This window comes from Oncorhynchus kisutch, linkage group LG11 (genome assembly GCF_002021735.2).
Source record: "Oncorhynchus kisutch isolate 150728-3 linkage group LG11, Okis_V2, whole genome shotgun sequence".
Lineage (NCBI taxonomy): Eukaryota > Metazoa > Chordata > Actinopteri > Salmoniformes > Salmonidae > Oncorhynchus > Oncorhynchus kisutch.
Window position 1 is genome coordinate 12364921 of NC_034184.2, and position 26844 is coordinate 12391764.

The following is a 26844-nucleotide window of genomic DNA, read 5'->3' on the forward strand; positions in this document are numbered from 1 at the left end:
ACATATGCAGCATTTAACGTGAATGCAGGAGCACACAGGGTTCTAGATCCAATCACAGAATGACTGTCAGAACACACAGAACACCGAATATACAGAACACATAACACACAGAACAAAGAGCACACAGAACACTGAATACACAGAACACACAGAACACAGAGCATACAGCACATGAAACACAGAACATGAAACACTGAACACAAAACACACAGAATACACAGAAAACACAAAAGACACAGTAAAACTCCATTATCTTGGGTTTGGAAACAGCCTCTCTCACTGCCTGGCTGGCTAGTGAGTCTCTGCTGGTATTGAATAGCACACAGCTTGTTGGACTTGGCTGAATATTCAGCCACAACAATCAATTACAAGACCAACCTGCTGAATGGATGAATGAATGACTATATCAATACAAGTTTGCCTAAGGCTTACATCAAAGACCATATCCTAGCTCTTGACACATGGCAAGCAATATATTAGTCAACTCCTTAGTGGGAAACCCCCTGCCAGTCTGTAGACGGTGTGGGTTTAGGTTTGAATTGTATGTGTACAGTATCCCAATCAATCCCTCTCTGTGGTTCTGTCCACAGGATTCCTCAGTACTATATGTGTGGAGTTGAACCCCTCATTATACTTGAGTCAGGCTGGTCCTTTGATGCAGCGATTCCGGTGCAGATGGCTGCTTCCAGGGGTTGGCCTTGATTAGCAGCTTGTTTGAGGTTTACTGTATAAAGGTTGTGTGTGTGTGTGTGTGTGTGTGTGTGTGTGTGTGTGTGTGTGTGTGTGTGTGTGTGTGTGTGTGTGTGTGTGTGTGTGTGTGTGTGTGTGTGTGTGTGTGTGTGTGTGTGTGTGTATAAACATCCTCAGCCACCCCCCACGCAGAGGTGGCCGAGTTCAAAATCAAATCAAATCAAATCAAATGTATTTATATAGCCCTTCGTACATCAGCTGATATCTCAAAGTGCTGTACAGAAACCCAGCCTAAAACCCCAAACTGCAAGTAATGCAGGTGTAGAAGCACGGTGGCTAGGAAAAACTCCCTAGAAAGGCCAAAACCTAGGAAGAAACCTAGAGAGGAACCAGGCTATGTGAGGTGGCCAGTCCTCTTCTGGCTGTGCCGGTGGAGATTATAACAGAACATGGCCAATATGTTCAAATGTTCATAAATGACCAGCATGGTCGTATAATAATAAGGCAGAACAGTTGAAACTGGAGCAGCAGCACGGTCAGATGGACTGGGGACAGCAAGGAGTCATCATGTCAGGTAGTCCTGGGGCATGGTCCTAGGGCTCAGGTCCTCCGAGAGAGAGAAAAAAAGAGAGAATTAGAGAGAGCATATGTGGGGTGGCCAGTCCTCTTCTGGCTGTGCCGGGTGGAGATTATAACAGAACATGGCCAAGATGTTCAAATGTTCATAAATGATCAGCATGTTCGAATAATAAGAAGGCAGAACTGTTGAAACTGGAGCAGCAGCACGGCCAGGTGGACTGGGGACAGCAAGGAGTCATCATGTCAGGTAATCCTGGGGCATGGTCCTAGGGCTCAGGTCCTCCGAGAGAGAGAAGGAGAGAATTAGAGAACGCACACTTAGATTCACACAGGACGCCGAATAGGACAGGAGAAGTACTCCAGATATAACAAACTGACCCTAGCCCCCCGACACATAAACTACTGCAGCATAAATACTGGAGGCTGAGACAGGAGGGGTCAGGAGACACTGTGGACCCATCCGAGGACACCCCCGGACAGGGCCAAACAGGAAGGATATAACCCCACCCACTTTGCCAAAGCACAGCCCCCACACCACTAGAGGGATATCTTCAACCACCAACTTACCATCCTGAGACAGGGTGGTAAGTCAAAGACTAACAGTAAATACAACATTTATTGGGGAGAAGTTTTAGAGGCAGTCACTGCCCCCTTGTGGGAGTTTATAGTAGTACAAAGACTTCAAAACAGTCCATGGAAATCACAGGTCTGCCTTGGTCATGCAGTGGTACAGTGATAGCACACCCGACACAAAGACATATGACTACACTGAATGGAAGAAAGGCTGTGAATATACATAAAGACAGCCCAGAGCAGACTGCTCTAAAGCCTAAATCTGAGGCTGTGTCCAGATGGGCAGACAGACAGTGGACACAGGGCAGGGTATGTCCAGTTTAGAGGGCAATCTGTCTGTCTGTGATGGGCTGGGCTGGCAGCATTAGGATTATGGAATTACCCAATCATGAAAAGTACTCAATAAAGCTGCTCAATGCGCTCCACTCTGTGTCAGATCGCTGGGTTTAACTGTAGTACGGCTACTGTGTGTGGGTGTGTGTGCTTGTGTGTGCGTTCTGAACTTCTGTCTCACATCTCTCCTTCCTCTCCATGTGTCTCCAGCTGGCAAGTGTAGCGCGGTAGGGGGCAGTAGAGAGCATGGCTGAGCCCAGCCAGCCCCAGGAGGGCAGCAGTCTGCAGAGGAAGAAACCTCCATGGCTCAGAGTGGACATCCCCCCACAGCTGTCCCTGGATGAGCCCTTAACATTAATACAGGTATGATGAAACACCTCTCCTTCTCTCGATGTCTCTCTCAATTCAATTTGAGGGGCTTTATTGGAATGGGAAACATATGTTTACATTGCCAAAGCAAGTGAAATAGATAATAAACAAAAGGGAAATAAACAATAAAATGAACAGTAAACATTACACTCACAGAAGTTCCAATAGAATAAAGACATTTCAAATGTAATGTTATGTCTAAATACAGTGTTGTAATGATGTGCAAATAGTTTTTTATGCATTTATTTTATTTAACCTTTATTTAACCAGGTAGGCCAGTTGAGGTAAAGCAAAGCAGTGCGACAAAAACAACAACACAGAGTTACACATGGAATAAACAAACGAACAGACGATAACACAATAGAAAAATCTGTATACAGTGTGTGCAAATGAAGGAGGTAAGGCAGTAAATAGGCCAATAGTGGCGAAGTAATTACAATTTAGCAATTTACACTGGAGTGGTATATGTGCAGACGAGGATGTGCAAGTAGAAATACTGGTGTGCAGAAAAACAAAAACAAATATTGGGATCAGGAAGGTAGTTGGTTGGATGGGCTATTTACAGATGGGCTGTGTACAGCAGCAGCAATCGGTAAACTGCTCTGACAGCTGACGCTTAAAGTTAGTGAGTGAGATATAAGTCACCAACTTCAGTGATTTTTGCCATTGGCAGCAGAGAAATGGAAGGAAAGGCGGCCAAAAGAGTTGTTGGCTTTGGAGATGACCAGGGAAATATACCTGCTGGAGCGCGTGCTACAGGTGGGTGTTGCTATGGTGACTCGTGAGCTGAGATAAGGTGGATCTTTACCTAGAAAAGACTTATAGATGACCTGGAGCCAGTGAGTTTGGCGACGAATTTATAGAGAGGACCAGCCAAAGAGAGCAAACAGGTCACAGTGGTGGGTAGTATATGGGGCTTTGGTGACGAAACAAATAGCACTGTGATAGACTGCATCCAATTTGCTGAGTAGAGTGTTGGAGGCTATTTTGTAAATGACATCGCCGAAGTCAAGGATCGGTAGGATAGTCTGTTTTACGAGGGTGTTTGGCAGCATGAATGAAGGAAGCTTTATTGCGAAATAGGAAGCTGATTCTAGATTTAACTTTGGATTGGAGATGCTTAATGTGAGTCTGGGAGGAGAGTTTACAGTCTAGCCAAACAACCAAGGTATTTATAGTTGTCCACATATTCTAAGTAAGAACCGTCCAGAGTAGTGATGCTAGTCGGGCAGGCGGGTGTGGGCACCGATCGGTTGAAGAGCATGCATTTCGTTTTACTAGCATTTAAGAACAGTTGGGAGCCACAGAAGGAGAGTTGTATGGCATTGAAGCTCGTTTGGAGGTTTGTTAACACAGTGCCCAAAGAAGGGCCAGAGGTATACAGAATGGTGTCGTCTGCGTAGAGGTGGATCAAAGAATCATTGGCAGCAAGAGCGACATCATTGATATATACGGAGAAAATAGTCGGCCTGAGAATTGAACCCTGTGGACCCCCATAGAGTGTGAGGGTAGGTAGCAACACATCTGCCACGCTGATCCTCAACACTGGAGCTCCCCAGGGGTGCGTGCTCAGTCCCCTCCTGTACTCCCTATTCACATACCACAGCATGGCCAGTCACGACTCCAACACTATCATTAATTTTTCAGACGACACAACAGTGGTAGGCCTGATCACCGACAACGACAAGACAGACTATAGGGAGGAGGTCAGAGACCTGGCCGGGTGGTGCCAGAATAACAACCTATCCCTCAACGTAACCAAGACTAAAGAGATGATTGTGAACTACAGGAAAAGGAGCACCGAGCACATCCCCATTCTCATCGACGGGGCTGTACTGGAGCAGGTTGAGAGCTTCAAATTCCTTGGTGTCCACATCAACAACAAACTAGATTGGTCCAAACACACCAAGATAGTCGTGAAGAGGGCATGACAATGCCTATTCCCCCTCAGGAAACTAAAAAGATTTGGCATGGGTCCTGAGATCCTCAAAAGGCTCTACAACTGCAACATCGAGAGCATCCTGACCGGTTGCGTCACTGCCTGGTACGGCAATTGCTCAGCCTCTGACCGCAAGAAACTTCAGAGGGTAGTGCGTACGGCCCAGTACATCACTGGGGCAAAGCTGCCTTCCATCCAGGACCTCTACACCAGGCGGTGTCAGAGGATGGCCCTAAAAATGGTCAAAGACCCCAGCCACCCCAGTCATAGACTGTTCTCTCTGCTACTGCATGGCAAGTGGTACCAGAGTGCCAAGTAGGACAAAAAGTATTCTCAACAGTTTTTACCCCCAAGCTATAAGCCTCCTGAACAGGTAAACAAATGGTTATTATTGCATTATGTGCCCCCTCCCCATCCCTTCTTTTACGCTGCTGCTACTCTCTGTTTATCATATATGCATAGTCACTTTAACTATACATTCGTGTACATACTACCTCAATTGGCGCGACCAACTAGTGCTCCCGCACATTGGCTAACCCGGGCTATCTGCATTGTGTCCCCACCACCCGCCAACCCTTCTTTTTATGCTACTGCTACTCTCTGTTCATCATATATGCATAGTCACTTTAACCATACCTACATGTACGTACTACCTCAATAAGCCTGACTAACCGGTTTTCTGTATATACGTAGCCTTGCTACTGTTATTTTGTAAGCATTTCACTGTAAGGTCTACTACACCTGTTGTATTCTGCGCATGTGACAAATAAACTTTGATTTGATTTGATATGATAGAGACTGCCAGAGGTCCGGACAATCGTTCAAGTACAAAAGGGAAAATAAATAAACATAAAAGTAGCTTGTATTTTCAATGATGTTTGTTCTTCACTGGTTTCCCTTATCTTGTGGTAACAGGTCACAAATCTTGCTGCTGTGATGGCACACTGTGGTATTTCACCCAATATATATGGGAGTGTATCAACATTGGATTTGGTTTTGAAATCTTTGTGGATCTGTGTAATCTGAGGGAAATATGTGTCTCTAATATGGTCCTACATTTGGCAGGAGGTTAGGAAGTGCAGCTCAGTTTCCACCTCATTTTGTGGGCAGTGTGCACATAGCCTGTCTTCTCTTCAGAGCCAGATCTGCGTACGTCAGCCTTTCTCAAAAGCAAGGCAATGCTCACTGATTCTGTACATAGTCAAAGATTTCCTTAAATTTGGGTCAGTCACGGTGGTCAGGTATTCTGCCACTGTGTACTGCCTGTTTAGGGCAAAATAGCATTCTAGTTTGCTCAGTGTTTTTGTAAATTATTTTCAAGGTGTCAAGTAATTCATTATCTTTTTGTTTTCTCATGATTTGGTTGGGTTTATTGTGTTGCTGTCCTGGTGCTCTGTGGGGTTTGTTTGTGTTTGTGAACAGAACCCGAGGACCAGCTTGTTTAGGGGACTCTTCTCCTGGTTAATTTCACTGTAGGTGATGGCTTTGTTGTGGAAGGTTTGGGCTATTTTCTGGACACTTACTCACTCACACCTTACGTTACAGATACAATGCAGATCGATAGACACCGAAAACATACTTATACAGGTACAGCACACACATTCATAGATACAGTTACTGTAATCTGGCCTACATACAGGTACTGTAATCTGGTCTACATACAGGTAGAGGCACTGTAAACTGGTTTACATAGAGGTGGTGTAATCTGGCCTACATACAGGTACTGTAATCTGGCCTACATACAGTTTCAATAGATGCATTACAATGTACACCAGCTACAGTAAATCCACTGAGCTATTGAGGAGAAATACGTTTTTGTTGTCTGGTGTGTGTTGCAGCCGGTGAAGAGGCAGGGCTTCCTGCAGAGTGTGAGCATGCCCTGTGAGATCACACAATCAGGCATCGCAACCTTTGACCCCAGCAATTATCTCCGACCCCCTCTGCAGCGCCAGCCCTCCATCACAGAGACCATCAAGAGGTGAGACCACACACACATGCTTGCTTCACACACCACACCATCCACTCTCCTTGCTTAACTGCTCACTACTATGATTTCTGCATGCCCTAAATATCTTTTCTAAACCCTAACTTTTACTGACTGACTCTTCTTCCAGCTGATCTGAACTTTATACTATTTTTATTAATATTTTTCCTCTCTTTTACTTCCCACTCTCTCTCCTTTCTCTGTATGTTTTCCTTCTCTCTCCTTCTCTGCCTACCTACCTCCCCGTCTTCCCCCTGTCTGGTGTGTGTAGTGGGAAGAGGGTGCATTTCAGGCGGGTCAACACGGTCCCTCATAAGGGCCAGAAGGGCCCCCGACTGGTGTCTGTACTCCGCAGGAGCTCCTGTGTCCCCAAACTGGTCACCCGGCGCCGCTCGTCCATCCCCAAACAAATCATCAAGTAAGAGAGAGAGAGAGAGAGACAGAGGAGGGAGTGGGAGGAAGAGAGAAAGACAGAGGGAGTTGGAGAAAGAGAGAGATGAAGGAAAGAAAGGTTGAGATCATGTGTTAATACAACCGTTTTAGAATCCCCTGAAGGTGTCACATGACCTGTGACTGAGAAATCCCCTGAAGGAGTCACATGACCTGTGACTGAGGATGAATCCCCTGAAGGTGTCACATGACCTGTGACTGAGGATGAATCCCCTGAAGGTGTCACATGACCTGTGACTGAGGATGAATCCCCTGAAGGTGTCACATGACCTGTGACTGAGGATGAATCCCCTGAAGGTGTCACGTGACTGAGGATGAATCCCCTGAAGGTGCCACGTGACATGTGATTGAAAATGAATCCCCTGAAGGTGTCACATGACCTGTGACTGAGAAATCCCCTGAAGGTGTCACATGACCTGTGACTGAAGATGAATCCCCTGAAGGTGTCACATGACCTGTGACTGAGAAATCCCCTGAAGGTGTCACGTGACCTGTGACTGAGGATGAATCCCCTGAAGGTGTCACGTGACATGTGACTGAGGATGAATCCCCTGAAGGTGCCACGTGACCTGTGACTGAGGATGAATCCCCTGAAGGTGTCACGTGACCTGTGACGGAAGATGAATCCCCTGAAGGTGCCACGTGACTTGTGACTGAAGATGAATCCCCTGAAGGTGCCATGTGACCTGTGACTGAGGATGAAATCTCTACCTCACACGTGTCAAACTCATTACACGGAGGGCCGAGTGTCTGTAGGGTTTCGCTCCTCCCTTGTACGTGATTGATGAATTAAGGTCACTAATTAGTAAGTAACTCCCCTCCCCTCACCTGGTTGTTTTAATTGAAAGGAAAAACCAAAAACCAGCAGACAACAGGACTTCCATGGAATGAGTTTGACACCCCTGCCCTACAGGAAACAACACATCACAGATGTTTTCATCGTCTTGACGATGTTCCATGACGCATAGAGGATGCATACACACCTTTGTCCCACCCATTACCCCTCATACACACTCACAAAAATTACACACACTCAATTACGAAATTACTCGTTTACCTGGCCTACCATGAGAGTTTGAGCTGATCAAAGCCACTGTGAATCCATCTGAGCTCTGTAAAGCTGGTTTGTGTGTTCAGTTAACAGAGTGACGGTGGACAAACACCAAAAACAGCTATCACTTTAAAGGGCCAGGCTTTCACACCATTTTGTGTATGCGTGTGTCGTCCAGAGAGTTGTATGGCAGCCTGGTACAATTGCACTGTAATGACAAACCAAGGGGACACTGTAAGTCATTGGTAAGTTATTGGTCACATACACATATTTAGCAGATGTTATTGCGGGTGTAGGGAAACGCTTGTGTTCCTAGCTCAAACAGTGCGGTAATATCTAACAATTCACAACGATACACACAAATCTAAACGTAAAAGAATGGAATTAAGAAATATATAAATATTAGACTAAAATACAGAAGAATAGAATACAGTATATACATTAGAGATGAGTAAAGCAGTATGTAAACATTATTAAAGTGACTTGTATTCCATTATTAAAGTGGCCAGGGATTCCATGTCTATGTACAGTGCATTCGGAAAGTATTCAGACCCCTTGACTTTTTCCACATTCTGTTATGTTACAGCCTTTTTCTAAAATGGATTAAATACTTGTTTTCCCATTCATTAATCTGCACACAATGACAAAGTAAAAACAGGTTTCGAAATGTTGACAATTAAAAAAAAAAGAAAAGCGTAATCATAAGTATTCAGACCCTTTCCTCAGTACTTTGTTGAAACACCTTTGGCAGCGATTACAGCCTCAAGTCTTCTTTGGTATGATGCTACAAACTTGGCACACCTGTATTTAGGGAGTTTCTCCCATTCTTCTCTGCAGATCCTATCAAGCTCTGTCAGGTTGGATGGGGAGGGTCGCTGCACAGCCATTTTCAGGTCTCTGCAGAGATGTTCGATGGGTTTCAAGTCCGGGCTCTGGCTGGAACATTCAAGGACATTCAGAGACTTGTCCTGAAGCCACTCCTTTGTTGTCTTGGCTGTGTGCTTAGGGTCGTTGTCCTGTTGGAAGGTGAACCTTCTTCCCAGTCTGAGGTCCTGCGTGCTCAGGAGCAGGTTTTCATCAAGGATCTCTCTGTACTTTGCTCAGTTCATCTTTCCCTCGATCCTGAATAGTCTCGCAGTCTCTGCCGCTGAAAAACATCCCTACAGCATAATGCTGCCACCACCGTAGGGATGGTTCCAGGTTTCCTCCAGACGTGACGCTTGGCATTCAGGCCAAAGAGTTCAATCTTGGTTTCATCAGACCAGAGAATCTTGTTTCTCATTGTTATGTACGCCTCTTGGTGGAGATAACGCAACACCACGCTACATCTCAACTCCCTGTGAAGTGAAAAAAAGTATGTGACTGTAGGTGCAGGGAAGGTAGAAACCGTCAGCCTTGCAGAAGGACCACTCGGTGCAGTCTTCTACCTCAACACTCTCAAAAATGGAACTAGACAAATCCACCACATCTCCCATCATGTGAGATTGTGCTCTCATTAACACAAGCAGGAAAAACATGGGGAAATGCTTGAACCAATTTTTCATCTGCAGTTTTGATTTCTGGGTTGTGTACTACCTCTAACACAGGAGTCACATTACCACCAGCGATATCGTTCCTTAGTAGCAATGTGACTCCTTTTACTGCCCTTGTAGACACTACACCAACACGGAAACATCCTGATACCAAGTCTGACACTAAGTGGACCCAGTGTAGTGGTACAGGTATGGTTTTTGTCTCTATCCCCTGTAATATGACATGCGAGCCACAATACATTCCAGGAGACCAGGGTAAAGCATCAGTAACGATTACTGACTGCGCCGCCCCAGTGTCTCATAAGATTTGTATGGGCTTTTGATCAGCTTGTTCTCCAGTTAAGGAAACACAACAGATAGAGATCAATGGAGCATAGATAAGATCCAGTTTCCCAAATGCTGAATCAATAAGTCGATCCAACGGATGAGCCACAGACTGGACTAAACTCACGCTTTTTAATTTACGGGATGGTTATAGGGACTGTTTCGGTTTATTTTTCAAAACCGGGCAGTCTGCAATCACCTGACCCTTTTGGTGACAGTAAAAACATTCACGGATTTCGTGCGAAGGCTTAGGGTCGTCGGAGGGAAAAAACGACCCGAACGCAACACTGACGACGTAATCTTTCGGCCCTCAAAACGAGGCGCACCAAACACGGTCTTGTGTGTCAAAGCGTACTCATCTGCCAACACTGCTGCCTGGGCCAATGTCGCCACTTTCAGTTCATTAAAATGAACTACAATTCTATCAGGCAGGTTGCTTTTAAAATCCTTCAACAGCATCAACTCCCGAATATCAGAAAAGGTGTTAGCTTTGCTGGCTGAACACCAGCGATTAAATAGAGACTATTTGTCCCTAGCAAACTCAACAAAAGTACGGTGAGAGGGTTTTTTGTGGTTCCTGAAGCGCTGCCTATAAGTTTCAGGCACCATCTCATGAGCCCGCAACGTGGTTGTTTTAACAATATCGTCCTGTAAACTGTCTTCCAGGGAGAGAGCGGCTACAGCTTCCTGGGCTTTCCCAGACAATTTACATTGCAACAGGAGCGGCTAAACCTTGAGTAGCCAATGCAACACAGCAGCCACACGCTCAAACGCAGAGAAATAGGAATCAACTTCAGACTCCTGAAATGGAGGGACTAAACCAATATTTTTACTCACTTCGAAGTGGGCTTGATGATGGGCAGGTTGTGGAGTCGCCTTGGAGCCAGCGTCAAGCTCCAGTTGTCGGCTTCTATTTCCATTTTCCTCATTTCTAAATAAATCTCCAGCTGTCTAACTCACTCTTTATCTTTTAGCTCCACTTCCAAACGGACCAGCCTCACCTTTAGCCTAGAGGTCCCGTCTGATCCACCTGAAGCAGAAGATAAAGGGTTGAATCAGGGCAATGTAAAGGGGCGACCCCTCCCTCCCCGCCGTCCTCCGACTTGGCATCGGAAGGTCTACACGTCTCCTCTCCTGAAGCCTCCCTCTGCTCATCTTTCAAGATCATTTTTGTCCCATTAAACCGTCCTTGACTAGCACTTTACACAACCCCACCAACCGATCAACAGAGGGCACTTCAGGACGGCTGAGGCAGCCATTCTGTACACAGCAGCCTACTGAACACACGGTAACGAAGTAAGTCACCCAAACTCACAGCGCCTCAATCCCCAATCACAGAGAGCTCAGAGCAGCGGGGTCCTGCGGATGTAATGATCCCGGATGAGCCCCCGTTATGTTATGTACGCCTCTTGGAGTAGGGAATGCAGCACACCGCTACATCTCAACTCCCCATGGAGTGAAAAAAAGTATGTGATCGTAGGTGCAGGGAAGGACGTCAGAGGCAGAGAAAAATACAGTTTACGGGGAATTTATTCCTCCTTAACACGGTAAAGTGGGGAAAAGGGGCTGGATGGAACCAAAGCAAAGAAGTAAAAATGAAAGAGTCCCCTCTCCTACCTTACCTGCCTTACCACTACTTACCAAACCTTTAGCACCACCTGGCGCACTAACCAAAATACAGGGGGTGGTCTGCACAGGTCTTACCTAGTGTGCTTAGACAGATTACATTTTTTTTTTTAATTTTTCATTTCACCTTTATTTAACCAGGTAGGCTAGTTGAGAACAAGTTCTCATTTGCAACTGCGACCTGGCCAAGATAAAGCATAGCAGTGTGAGCAGACAACAAAGAGTTACACATGGAGTAAACAATTAACAAGTCAATAACACAGTAGAAACCAAAGGGGGAGTCTATATACAATGTGTGCAAAAGGCATGAGGAGGTAGGCAAATAATTACAATTTTGCAGATTAACACTGGAGTGATGAATGATCAGATGGTCATGTACAGGTAGAGATATTGGTGTGCAAAAGAGCAGAAAAGTAAATAAATAAAAACAGTATGGGGATGAGGTAGGTGAAAAAGGGTGGGCTATTTACCAATAGACTATGTACAGCTGCAGCGATCGGTTAGCTGCTCAGATAGCTGATGTTTGAAGTTGGTGAGGGAGATAAAAGTCTCCAACTTCAGCGATTTTTGCAATTCGTTCCAGTCACAGGCAGCAGAGTACTGGAACGAAAGGCGGCCAAATGAGGTGTTGGCTTTAGGGATGATCAGTGAGATACACCTGCTGGAGCGCGTGCTACGGATGGGTGTTGCCATCGTGACCAGTGAGCTGAGATAAGGCGGAGCTTTACCTAGCATGGACTTGTAGATGACCTGGAGCCAGTGGGTCTGGCGACGAATATGTAGCGAGGGCCAGCCGACTAGAGCATACAAGTCGCAGTGGTGGGTGGTATAAGGTGCTTTAGTGACGAAACGGATGGCACTGTGATAGACTGCATCCAGTTTGCTGAGTAGAGTGTTGGAAGCCATTTTGTAGATGACATCGCCGGGTTATGTATGCCCGCAGGCCTCTTGCCTAAACACTCCCAAGGTGCGTTCCCCTTCCCCCCAGGAACAAATGAAACAGAATAATTTACCAATAATTTAAGTGAAAAATTTCTAAAACCAAAAACACTAACTCCTATTGTCATACACATACCTTAGAAGGAGCGGCTACAAAGTAATATCCACAAAACTTTTACTGACCGCCACAACAATCAACACAAGACATAAAAAGAAGCTCTCTTCTGACAAAGGAACACTGGATTTATCAAGCTGGAGAAGGTGTTGGTAATTGCTGAGACAGCTGTATCCCCTGACGAGAGGGAGGGATCAGAACTCCAATCTGTGATTGGGCCGACCAATCAGCTGCTTAGAATCCAGGAAGCCATTTCCTGAAATACACACACACACAAACCCACAGCAACACAGAAACAGGAGAACATAACACTCATGGTCTGAAAGTCTTTAGGTGCCTTGTGGCAAACTCCAATCTGGCTGTCATGTGCCTTTTACTGAGGAGTGGCTTCCGTCTGACCACTCTACCATCTCCACAGAGGAACTCTAGAGCTCTGTTAGAGTTACCATCGGGTTCCTGGTCACCTCCCTGACCAAGGACCTTGTCCCCCGTTTGCGCAGTTTGGCCTAGGAAGAGGCCAAAGGAAGAGTCTTGGTGGTTCCAATCTTCTTCTATTTCAGAATGAGGGAGGCCACTGTGTTCTTGAGGACCTTCAATGCTGCAGAAATGTTTTGGTACCCTTCCCCAGATCTGTGCCTCAACAATGCTACGGACAATTTCTTCGACCTCATGGCTTGGTTTTTGCTCTGACATGCACTGTCAACTGTGGGACCTTATATAGACAGGTGTTTGCCTTTCCAAATCATGTCCAATCAATTGAATTTACGATAGTTGGACTCCAATCAAGTTGTAGAAACATCTCAAGGACGATCAATGGAAACAGTATGCACCTGAGCTCAATTCCGATTCTCATAGCAAAGGGTCTGAATGCTTATGTAAATAAGGCATTTCTTTTTTTTATTATTACTAAATGCGCAACATTTTCTAAAAACCTGTTCTCACTTTGTCATTATGGGGTGTTGTGTGTAGATTGACGAGGGAAAAAAATAAATGCCTTATTTATTATAACCACTGTAATGAAAAGCCAAGGGGACACTGTAATGACAAGCCAAGGGGACACTGTAATGACAAGCCAAGGGGACACTGTAATGACAAGCCAAGGGGACACTGTAATGACAAGCCAAGGGGACACTGTCATGACAAGCCAAGGGGACACTGTAATGACAAGCCAAGGGGACACTGTAATGACAAGCCAAGGGGACACTGTAATGACAAGCCAAGGGGACACTGTAATGACAAGCCAAGGGGACACTGTAATGACAAGCCAAGGGGACACTGTAATGAAAAGCCAAGGGGACACTGTAATGAAAAGCCAAGGGGACACTGTAATGACAAGCCAAGGGGACACTGTAATGACAAGCCAAGGGGACACTGTAATGACAAGCCAAGGGGACACTGTAATGACAAGCCAAGGGGACACTGTAATGACAAGCCAAGGGGACACTGTAAGGACAAGCCAAGGGTACACTGTAATGACAAGCCAAGGGGACACTGTAATGACAAGCCAAGGGGACACTGTAATGACAAGCCAAGGGGACACTGTAATGACAAGCCAAGGGGACACTGTAATGACAAATCAAATCAAATCAAATTTATTTATATAGCCCTTCGTACATCAGCTGATATCTCAAAGTGCTGTACAGAAACCCAGCCTAAAACCCCAAACAGCAAGCAATGCAGGTGTAGAAGCACGGTGGCTAGGAAAAACTCCCTAGAAAGGCCAATACCTAGGAAGAAACCTAGAGAGGAACCAGGCTATGTGGGGTGGCCAGTCCTCTTCTGGCTGTGCCGGGTGGAGATTATAACAGAACATGGCCAAGATGTTCAAATGTTCATAAATGACCAGCATGGTCGAATAATAATAAGGCAGAACAGTTGAAACTGGAGCAGCAGCACAGTCAGGTGGAAGTTGAAACTGGAGCAGCAGCATGGCCAGGTGGACTGGGGACAGCAAGGAGTCATCATGTCAGGTAGTCCTGGGGCATGGTCCTAGGGCTCAGGTCAGTTGAAACTGGAACAGCAGCATGGCCAGGTGGACTGGGGACAGCAAGGAGTCATCATGTCAGGTAGTCCTGGGGCATGGTCCTAGGGCTCAGGTCCTCCGAGAGAGAGAAAGAAAGAGAGAAGGAGAGAATTAGAGAACGCACACTTAGATTCACACAGGACACCGAATAGGACAGGAGAAGTACTCCAGATATAACAAACTGACCCCAGCCCCCCGACACATAAACTACTGCAGCATAAATACTGGAGGCTGAGACAGGAGGGGTCAGGAGACACTGTGGCCCCATCCGAGGACACCCCCGGACAGGGCCAAACAGGAAGGATATAACCCCACCCACTTTGCCAAAGCACATCCCCCACACCACTAGAGGGATATCTTCAACCACCAACTTACCATCCTGAGACAAGGCTGAGTATAGCCCACAAAGATCTCCGCCACGGCACAACCCAAGGGGGGGGAGCCAACCCAGACAGGATGACCACAACAGTGAATCAACCCACTCAGGTGACGCACCCCCTCCAGGGACGGCATTAGAGAGCCCCAGCAAGCCAGTGACTCAGCCCCTGTAATAGGGTTAGAGGCAGAGAATCCCAGTGGAAAGAGGGGAACCGGCCAGGCAGAGACAGCAAGGGCGGTTCGTTGCTCCAGAGCCTTTCCGTTCACCTTCCCACTCCTGGGCCAGACTACACTCAATCATATGACCCACTGAAGAGATGAGTCTTCAGTAAAGACTTAAAGGTTGAGACTGAGTTTGCGTCTCTGACATGGGTAGGCAGACCGTTCCATAAAAATGGAGCTCTATAGGAGAAAGCCCTGCCTCCAGCTGTTTGCTTAGAAATTCTAGGGACAATTAGGAGGCCTGCGTCTTGTGACCGTAGCGTACGTGTAGGTATGTACGGCAGGACCAAATCAGAGAGATAGGTAGGAGCAAGCCCATGTAATGCTTTGTAGGTTAGCAGTAAAACCTTGAAATCAGCCCTTGCTTTGACAGGAAGCCAGTGTAGAGAGGCTAGCACTGGAGTAATATGATCAATTTTTTTGGTTCTAGTCAGGATTCTAGCAGCCGTATTTAGCACTAACTGAAGTTTATTTAGTGCTTTATCCGGGTAGCCGGAAAATAGAGCATTGCAGTAGTCTAACCTAGAAGTGACAAAAGCATGGATTAATTTTTCTGCATCATTTTTGGACAGAAAGTTTCTGATTTTTGCAATGTTACGTAGATGGAAAAAAGCTGTCCTTGAAATGGTCTTGATATGTTCTTCAAAAGAGAGATCAGGGTCCAGAGTAACGCCGAGGTCCTTCACAGTTTTATTTGAGACGACTGTACAACCATTAAGATTAATTGTCAGATTCAACAGAAGATCTCTTTGTTTCTTGGGACCTAGAACAAGCATCTCTGTTTTGTCCGAGTTTAATAGTAGAAAGTTTGCAGCCATCCACTTCCTTATGTCTGAAACACATGCTTCTAGCGAGGGCAATTTTGGGGCTTCACCATGTTTCATTGAAATGTACAGCTGTGTGTCATCCGCATAGCAGTGAAAGTTTACATTATGTTTTCGAATAACATCCCCAAGAGGTAAAATATATAGTGAAAACAATAGTGGTCCTAAAACGGAACCTTGAGGAACACCGAAATGTACAGATGATGTACAGATGATTTGAGGACAAACCATTCACAGAGACAAACTGATATCTTTCCGACAGATAAGATCTAAACCAGGCCAGAACATGTCCGTGTAGACCAATTTGGGTTTCCAATCTCTCCAAAAGAATGTGGTGATCGATGGTATCAAAAGCAGCACTAAGGTCTAGGAGCACGAGGACAGATGCAGAGCCTCGGTCCGATGCCATTAAAATGTCATTTACCACCTTCACAAGTGCCGTCTCAGTGCTATGATGGGGTCTAAAACCAGACTGAAGCATTTCGTATACATTGTTTGTCTTCAGGAAGGCAGTGAGTTGCTGCGCAACAGCCTTCTCTAAAATTTTTGAGAGGAATGGAAGATTCGATATAGGCCGATAGTTTTTTATATTTTCTGGGTCAAGGTTTGGCTTTTTCAAGAGAGGCTTTATTACTGCCACTTTTAGTGAGTTTGGTACACATCCAGTGGATAGAGAGCCGTTTATTATGTTCAACATAGGAGGGCCAAGCACAGGAAGCAGCTCTTTCAGTAGTTTAGTTGGAAGGCCAAGGGGACACTGTAATGACAAGCCAAGGGGACACTGTAAGGACAAGCCAAGGGGACACTGTAAGGACAAGCCAAGGGGACACTGTAATGACAAGCCAAGGGGACACTGTAAGGACAAGCCAAGGGGACACTGTAATGACAAGCCAAGGGGACACTGTAAGAACAAGCCAAGGGGACACTGTAAGGACAAGCCAAGGGGACACTGTAAGGACAAGCCAAGGGGACACTGTAAGGACAAGCCAAGGGGACACTGTAATGACAAGCCAAGGAGACACTGTAAGGACAAGCCAAGGGGACACTGTAAGGACAAGCCAAGGGGACACTGTAATGACAAGCCAAGGGGACACTGTAATGACAAGCCAAGTACAAGCCAAGGGGACACTGTAATGACAAGCCAAGGGGACACTGTAATGACAAGCCAAGGGGACACTGTAAGGACAAGCCAAGGGGACACTGTAATGACAAGCCAAGGGGACACTGCAGTGACAAGCCAAGGGGACACTGTAATGACAAGCCAAGGGGACACTGTAATCACAAGCCAAGGGGACACTGAAATGACAAGCCAAGGGGACACTGTAATGACAAGCCATGGGGACACTGTAATGACAAGCCAAGGGGACACTGTAAGGACAAGCCAAGGGGACACTGTAATGACAAGCCAAGGGGACACTATAATGACAAGCCAAGGGGACACTGTAAGGACAAGCCAAGGGGACACTGTAAGGACAAGATAAGGGGACACTGTAATGACAAGCCAATGGGACACTGTAAGGACAAGCCAAGGGGACACTGTAATGACAAGCCAAGGGGACACTGTAATGACAAGCCAAGGGGACACTGTAAGGACAAGCCAAGGGGACACTGTAATGACAAGCCAAGAGGACACTGTAATGACAAGGCAAGGGGACACTGTAATGACAAGCCAAGGGGACACTGTAATGACAAGCCAAGGCCTTTAAGAGGCTGAAAGGAATGTCAGCTAACTTTCTATTGACACACAGCCATTGTCACACCTAGGTTGCTATATTCATAGACATGATGATAATGTATGTGACTGACTGAGTTTGAACCCCTGGGTTATCCGTGTGCCACAATACTGTGTAAGCCTGCTGAGCTAAAGCCTAGGCATTAGCTTGAGAACACAGCCCAGACACAACACATAGAATACCTCACTTAACCTTTTCAGGCACAATGTTCAGGACTTTGCTACCTTGCGTTCTCTTTCTCTCAATTCAATTACATTTCAACTTAAGGGCTTTATTGGCATGGGGAACATATGTTTACATATGTCTACTAGCTAGATTTGTCCTGTTTGTTGTGGCTCCCTCCTCTGCCTGACATGTACAACCTCCCTCGTTTCTTTATGTCCTTCTAATCTCTCTTCCTGAGAAGTGCTGGTATGTTAGTGGGAGTATTGGCCTGTTTACATTTACACACACTCCCCAAACAGAGGGAGAGAGGGAGAGAGGGGGAGGGAGGAGGAGAGAGGGGGAGGGAGGAGGAGAGAGAGGGAGAGGGAGGGAGAGAGAGGGAGAGAGGGAGAGAGGGGGAGGGAGGAGGAGAGGGAGGGAGAGAGAGGGAGAGAAATACATGACATTACTTTATAAGGACTGAATGCTAAATTAAGGCTTCCAAGCTTGATACAACAATTAGCACTGACATGTCAAGTGAGAGGTGTCAAAGCCCTATGTGAAGAATGATAAGACACAAAAACAGCACAAAATGATACTCCTTACGGAAAATCAAGAGACACTTCTTGCTGACTATTATAAGATTTGGGAACATCAGCAACCTCACCTTCCACACAAACCATCCCCTGGCATGGCACAGTGCTATATTAGCACACTAACCCTCTGTTAAGGGGGGGGGGGGGGTTACGAGGGGTGAAAACTCAGGATAGTAGACAACGAGGACTCTGAGTCAGCTAATATAAATCTCTAGAAGTCTGGAACAGTATTGGTACAGGGCAACCCCAAGCAGTTTCCACTGGACTTTCACATAATCAAAGAATTAGCTGAGCAGGAGAAGCTCTCCCTTGAGAAAGATATCCCCACCCCGAGCGGGTCAGACCAGACGTTATATAACCCCACAGACGAGCAACCCCAAGCGGAAAGTCAACCTCCCAACACAGAGTACTACTCCCTCATTGAAATGAAGGATACATTTACCCAGCTGGAGGTAAGGCAGGTGGAGCTGGAACAGCATATGAACACACTCCAGTCAGCACAGACCCAGACAACAGTCCAGCACAACAACACTCCCTTAACCAGACCCAGAGAGCTGGAGGTGGAGAGAGACAGATCTGCACTCTGGACTGTGGTGAGACAACTTCAACAGGATAAAAATCAGGAGCAGGAGAATAACAGAGCACTAGAGGAGAGGATCAGACTGCTGAAGGAGAGGGTGAGGGGGATGGCGTGTGACAGAGAATAACCCACTAGAGAGGTGGCTACCCCCACAGAGAAGCCAGCAGAACAGCCCACCTCAGCACTCAACAAAAGTCTCGACACCACAGCAGAACAGTCCACACCAGACCCTGACCATAGCGTCGACATCACAGCAGAACAGACAAATGAAGAACCCCAAGCCCAGCGACTCTCACCCCCTCTGAGCACCCTGATAGCCCTCCTGACAACCCCCCCACACCCACTGAGGACATACACAAGAGACAGATTGGTCTCCTTATGGACTCCAATGGGAAATATATACAAGAAAAAAAAAGTTTTTCCCAAACAGAGTGTGTCTAAACTCTGGTGTCCAAACACCCTAGACCTTCTGTCTGAGGACCAACTAGGTTCACCTAGCCACATAATAATACACAAATGACCTGAGAGCACAGCAGGAAAGGGTGGCCACAGCACTCAAGGGAGTGATTGAAAAAGCTTCTTCTACTTTCCCCAATGCACAAGTGGTTATCTCCACCCTGCTACCACGAAAAGTCTTCCACCCTGCTACCATACAGCGGGTAAAAGTACAAGTATTTCCTGTGACTGTGCCTCAAAACCCAATATTTTCCTGGCCCACCAGTCCACCCTGAACTTGAACAGCCTTTATGACCAGGTCCACCTATACAAGGCAGCAGTGCCCACCTTTGCCCGGACTCTAAAGGACATCACTCTCAAACGCAGCCCCAACACTTTACACAGGAGCAACAGATCAATAGACCCCCCACCCCCCAAAGACCTACACAGAGGACCGACGCCGAGAAGACCTACACCCAGACCACTACTCCACCAGCCACATCCCCACCCCAACCAGTCAACACCCCCCAAGTCAACTATGCCCGCATCCCATTTAGGCCCTCTAAGATCAGACCTACTGTATTCCCCTCCTGCACACCTCATGCACCCCACCCCCGCAAAGAGGGCCTCAACATGGAAGTCACACACACACCCAGTCCGTGAGCAGGCAAACAGGCCCAAGCCCCACTCTTACACTACCCCAAGCCAATGGCATGTACCAAATGCTCAGCAGGCTCTGCTCACACTTACTGGTCTGATGCCAAACCACACGACCAACAATATTGGACACTTTATGGAACACAAAGCCTTCACTATATCATCCTGGAATATCCCAGGCCTGAGGTCATCTGCCTTTGGCCTAAAGATCGGGAACCTGGACTTCATCAAATAAATCGGAAATACAGACATTGTCATCCTACAAGAAACATAGTATAGAGGAGACGGACCCACTGGTTGCCCTCTAGGTTACAGAGAGCTGGTAGTCCCATCCACCAAACTACCAGGTGTGAAACGGGAAGGGACTCAGGAGGTATGCTAATTTGGTATAGAGCAGACCAAACTCACTCCATTAAATTAATCAAAATAGGAACATTTTACATTTGGCAAGGAAATTATCTTAACAGAGAAAAATGTCCTCCTGTGTGCTACTTATATCCCCCCACTAGAATCCCCATACTTTAATGAAGACAGCTTCTCCATCCTGGAGGGGGAAATCAATCATTTCCAGGCCCAGGGACATGTACTAATCTGTAACGACCTAAATGCCAGAACCGGACAAGAACCTGACACCCTCAGCACACAGGGGGACAAACACCTGCCTGCAGGTGACAGCATTCCCTCCCCCATATGCCCCCCTAGGCACAACTATGACAACATAACCAACAAAAACAGGTCACAACTCCTGCAGCTCTGTCGCACGCTGGATATGTACATAGTCAATGGTAAGCTTCGAGGGGACTCCTATGGTAGGTATACCTATAGCTCATCTCTTAGCAGTAGTACTGTAGACTACTTTATTACTGACCTCAACCCAGAGTCTCTCAGAGCGTTCACAGTCAGCCCACTGACACTCCTATCAGACCACAGCAAGATCACAGTCTACTTCACCTGAGCAATCCTCAATCATGAGCCATCAAAGCTAAAGGAACTGAGTAATATCAAGAAATGCTATAGATGGAAGGAATATAGTGTGGAGACCTACCAAAAAACAATTAGGTAACAACAAATTCAATCCCTTCTAGACAACCAACTTCCTGGACAAAACGTTCCACTGTAATAGTGTAAAGGTGTAAATTTGGCAGTAGAAAATGTTAACAGTATATTTGACCTCTCAGTTTCCCTATTTAATCTAAACATTTCAAACAGAAAAATGAAGAAAATGAACAACAATAAAAAATGGTTTGATGAAGAATGCAAAAACCTAAGAATGAAATTGAGAAGCCTGTCCAACCAAAACATAGAGACCCAGAAAACCTGAGTCTACGGCTTCACGCTGGTGAATCACTAAAACAATACAGAAATACACTTCGGAAAAAGAAGGAGCAGCACGTCAGAAATCAGCTCAATGTAATTGAAGAATCCATAGACTAACCACTTCTGGGAAAATTGGAAAACACTAAACAAACAACACAAATAATTATCTATCCAAAATGGAGATGTATGGGTAAATCACTTCTCCAATCTTTTTGGCTCTATAACAAAGAACAAACAGAAAAAGCATATACATGATCAAAGTAAACTATTAAAGACGACCAAAACCCACTGGATTCTACAATTACATTGAATGAACTACAGGACAAAATAAAAACACTCCAACCTAAAAAGGCCTGTGGTGTTGATGGTATCCTCAATGAAATGATAACATATACAGACAACAAATGCCAATTGGCTATAATAAAACACTTTAACATCATCCTTAGCTCTGGCATCTTCCCCAATATCTGGAACCAAGAACTGATCACCCCAATCCACAAAAGTAGAGACAAATTTGACCCCAATAACTACCGTGGGATATGTGTCAACAGCAACCTTGGGAAAATCCTCTGCATTATCATTAACAGCAAATTCCATCTAGACACCATTGCCCTAGAGCACACAAAAAACAATACACGCCTTGGCCTAAGCAACAGCGCCACAGGTAACTTCCACAAAGCTGTGAACAATCTGAGAGACAAGGCAAGAAGGGCATTCTATACCATCAAAAGGAAAATCTAATTTGACATACCAATTAGGATCTGGCTAAAAAAAACTTGAATCGGTCGTAGAGCCCATTGCCCTTTATGGTTGTGAGGTCTGGGATCTGCTCACCAACCAAGAATTCACAAAATGGGACAAACACCAAATTGAGACTGTGCATGCAGAATTCTGCAAAAATGTCCTCTGTGTACAATGTAAAACACCAAATAATGCATACAGAGTAAAATTAGGCTGATAAAATCCAGAAAAGAGGCGTTCAATTCTACAACCTAAAAGGAAGTGAATCTCAAACCTTCCATAACAAAGCCATCACCTACAGAGAGATGAACCTGGAGAAGAGTCCCCTAAGCAAGCTGGTCCTGGGGTTCTGTTCACAAACACAAACAGACCTCACAGAGCCCCAGGACAGCAACACAATTAGAGCCAAACAAATCATGAGAAAACACAAAGATAATTACTTGACACATTGGAAAGAATGAGCAAAAAACCTGAGCAAACTAGAATGCTATTTGGCCCTAAACAGAGAGTACACAGTGGCAGAATACCTGACCACTGTGAAGCTTTGGGAAGCTTTGACTATGTACAGACTCAGTGAGCATTGCCTTGCTTTTGAGAGAAGCAGTTGTAGGCAGACCTGGCTCTCAAGAGAAGACAGGCTATGTGCTCACTGCCCACAAAATGAGGTGGAAACTGAGCTGCACTTCCTAACCTCCTGACAAATGTATGACCATATTAGAGACACATATTTCCCTCAGATTACACAGATCCACAAAGAATTCGAAAACAAACCCGATTTTGATAAACTCCCATATCTACTGGGTGAAATACCACAGTGTGCCATCGCAGCAGCAATATTTGTGACCTGTTGCCACGAGAAAAAGGCAACCAGTGAAGGACAGCACCATTGTAAATAGAACACATATTTATGCTTATTTATTTCCCCTTTTGTACTTTAACCATTTGCAGATTGTTACAACACTGTATATATATATATATATATATATATACATAATATGACATTTGTAATGTCTTTATTATTTTGGAACTTCTGTGAGTGTAATGTTTACTGCTCATTTTTATTGTTTATTTCACTTTTGTATATTATCTACTTCACTTGCTTTTGCAATGTTATGTTTCCCATGCCAATAAAGCCCCTTGAACTGAATTGAATTGAGAGAGAGAGAGAGAGAGGTCAAGGAAGGAAAAGAGGGAGAGGCTTGTAAAAGTATTTTAGGGAGGTGGGAACAGAGATTCATAGACAGTAGATCTGTTGATCTGTTCCCACTGAGGATCAGACAGCTGGAGAGAGAAAATCCAGGAGGGAAGATAGAGATACAGGTGGGAAGATGGAGATACAGGTGGGAAGATGGAGATACAGGTGGGAAGATGGAGATACAGGTGGGGGTACTTTAGTCTGTTGGAATGGAATGGGGGAGGGTGCTGGACAGGTAAGACAGTGTGGAACTGGGTAGAGGAATAGGGGGGAAACAGAAGAGATGGAAGGAGTCGGGAAGAGGAAAGAAGTGAGAGAGAGAGGGTGGGTGGGAGAGAGGTTGAGGGAAAGGAGATTAGAGGAGAGAGATCACTGAAAGTATTTTACAAAGGCCATTTATCTTTTTATTTGTCTTAGCTGAGGGATGCTTGTTTTTATGATGTTAGGTTCTGTAAAGTGACCAACATGGGAAATAGCACTGATAGCGCTGATCAGTGTGATGTAAATAAGGACGTTAAAACCGTCACTAAATGTCTCTGCCAAACCTACGCATTTGCCTCTGGTAGTGGAATAATAGCAGTAGTTTCTGTCTCTACTGGCTATAGCTGTTGATTTGGATGGTCTCTACTGGCTATAGCTGTTGATTTGGATGGTCTCTACTGGCTATAGCTGTTGATTTGGATGGTCTCTACTGGCTATAGCTGTTGATTTGGATGGTCTCTACTGGCTATAGCTGTTGATTTGGATGGTCTCTACTGGCTATAGCTGTTGATTTGGATGGTCTCTACTGGCTATAGCTGTTGATTTGGATGGTCTCTACTGGCTATATCTGTTGATTTGGATGGTCTCTACTGGCTATAGCTGTTGATTTGGATGGTCTCTACTGGCTATAGCTGTTGATTTGGATGGTCTCTACTGGCTATATCTGATTTGGATAGTCTCTACTGGCTATATCTGTTGATTTGGATAGTCTCTACTGGCTATATCTGTTGATTTGGATGGTCTCTACTGGCTATAGCTGTTGATTTGGATGGTCTCTACTGGCTATATCCGTTGATTTGGATAGTCTCTACTGACTATAGCTGTTGATTTGGATGGTCTCTACTGGCTATAGCTGTTGATTTGGGTGGTCTCTACTGGCTATATCTGTTGATTTGGATGGTCTCTACTGGCTATAGCTGTTGATTTGGATGGTCTCTACTGGCTATAGCTGTTGATTTGGATGGTCTCTACTGGCTATATCTGATTTGGATAGTCTCTACTGGCTATATCTGTTGATTTGGATAGTCTCTACTGGCTATATCTGTTGATTTGGATGGTCTCTACTGGCTATAGCTGTTGATTTGGATGGTCTCTACTGGCTATATCCGTTGATTTGGATAGTCTCTACTGACTATAGCTGTTGATTTGGATGGTCTCTACTGGCTATAGCTGTTGATTTGGATGGTCTCTACTGGCTATAGCTGTTGATTTGGATGGTCTCTACTGGCTATAGCTGTTGATGTGGATGGTCTCTACTGGCTATAGCTGTTGATTTGCATGGTCTCTACTGGCTATAGCTGTTGATTTGGATGGTCTCTACTTGCTATATCTGTTGATTTGGATGGTCTATACTGGCTATAGCTGTTGATGTGGATGGTCTCTACTGGCTATAGCTGTTGATTTGGATGGTCTCTACTGGCTATAGCTGTTGATTTGGATGGTCTCTACTGGCTATAGCTGTTGATTTGGATGGTCTCTACTGGCTATAGCTGTTGATTTGGATGGTCTCTACTGGCTATAGCTGTTGATGTGGATGGTCTCTACTGGCTATAGCTGTTGATTTGGATGGTCTCTACTGGCTATAGCTGTTGATGTGGATGGTCTCTACTGGCTATAGCTGTTGATTTGGATGGTCTCTACTGGCTATAACTGTTGATTTGGATGGTCTCTACTGGCTATAGCTGTTGATTTGGATGGTCTCTACTGGCTATAGCTGTTGATTTGGATGATCTCTACTGGCTATATCTGTTGATTTGGATGGTCTCTACTGGCTATTTCTGTTGATATGGATGGTCTTTACTGGCTATAGCTGTTGATTTGGATGATCTCTACTGGCTATAGCTGTTGATTTGGATGGTCTCTACTGGCTATAGCTGTTGATTTGGATGGTCTACTGGCTATAGCTGTTGATTTGGATGGTCTCTACTGGCTATAGCTGTTGATTTGGATGGTCTCTACTGGCTATAGCTGTTGATTTGGATGGTCTCTACTGGCTATAGCTGTTGATTTGGATGGTCTCTACTGGCTATAGCTGTTGATTTGGATGGTCTCTACTGGCTATAGCTGTTGATTTGGATGATCTCTACTGGCTATATCTGTTGATTTTGATGGTCTCTACTGGCTATATCTGTTGATTTGGATGGTCTCTACTGGCTATTTCTGTTGATTTTGGATGGTCTCTACTGGCTATAGCTGTTGATTTGCATGGTCTCTACTGGCTATAGCTTTTTTTTGGGATGGTCTCTACTTGCTATATCTGTTGATTTGGATGGTCTATACTGGCTATAGCTGTTGATGTGGATGGTCTCTACTGGCTATAGCTGTTGATTTGGATGGTGTCTACTGGCTATAGCTGTTGATTTGGATGGTCTCTACTGGCTATAGCTGTTGATTTGGATGATCTCTACTGGCTATAGCTGTTGATTTGGATGGTCTCTACTGGCTATAGCTGTTGATTTGGATGGTTTCTACTGGCTATATCCGTTGATTTGGATAGTCTCTACTGACTATAGCTGTTGATTTGGATGGTCTCTACTGGCTATTTCTGTTGATATGGATGGTCTTTACTGGCTATAGCTGTTGATTTGGATGATCTCTACTGGCTATAGCTGTTGATTTGGATGGTCTCTACTGGCTATAGCTGTTGATTTGGATGGTCTACTGGCTATAGCTGTTGATTTGGATGGTCTCTACTGGCTATTTCTGTTGATTTGGATGGTCTCTACTGGCTATAGCTGTTGATTTGCATGGTCTCTACTGGCTATAGCTGTTTTTTTGGATGGTCTCTACTTGCTATATCTGTTGATTTGGATGGTCTATACTGGCTATAGCTGTTGATGTGGATGGTCTCTACTGGCTATAGCTGTTGATTTGGATGGTGTCTACTGGCTATAGCTGTTGATTTGGATGGTCTCTACTGGCTATAGCTGTTGATTTGGATGATCTCTACTGGCTATAGCTGTTGATTTGGATGGTCTCTACTGGCTATAGCTGTTGATTTGGATGGTCTCTACTGGTTATAGCTGTTGATTTGGATGGTCTCTACTGGCTATAGCTGTTGATTTGGATGGTCTCTACTGGCTATAGCTGTTGATTTGGATGATCTCTACTGGCTATATCTGTTGATTTGGATGGTCTCTACTGGCTATATCTGTTGATTTGGATGGTCTCTACTGGCTATTTCTGTTGATTTGGATGGTCTCTACTGGCTATAGCTGTTGATTTGCATGGTCT

General features: G+C 45.3%; 1 protein-coding gene across 9 annotated transcripts in view; it reads left to right on the forward strand.

Annotated features, from left to right (window-relative positions):
- LOC109900013 (inactive rhomboid protein 1) overlaps positions 1 to 26844 on the forward strand; it is a 79262-nt gene that overhangs the window by 34401 nt on the left and 18017 nt on the right. For 4 of the 9 annotated variants that reach the window (XM_020495721.2, XM_031835298.1, XM_020495722.2 and 1 more), the window contains exons 2-4: positions 2386 to 2538; positions 6322 to 6461; positions 6739 to 6885. In XM_020495721.2, the coding sequence (XP_020351310.1) occupies positions 2422 to 2538; positions 6322 to 6461; positions 6739 to 6885 (404 nt within the window). In that variant the 5' untranslated portion in view covers positions 2386 to 2421. Of the gene's footprint in view, positions 1 to 2385; positions 2539 to 6321; positions 6462 to 6738; positions 6886 to 23394; positions 23535 to 26844 lie in introns of those variants that run through there. The other 5 variants (XM_031835299.1, XM_020495724.2, XM_031835300.1 and 2 more) reach the window with 3 other exon arrangements.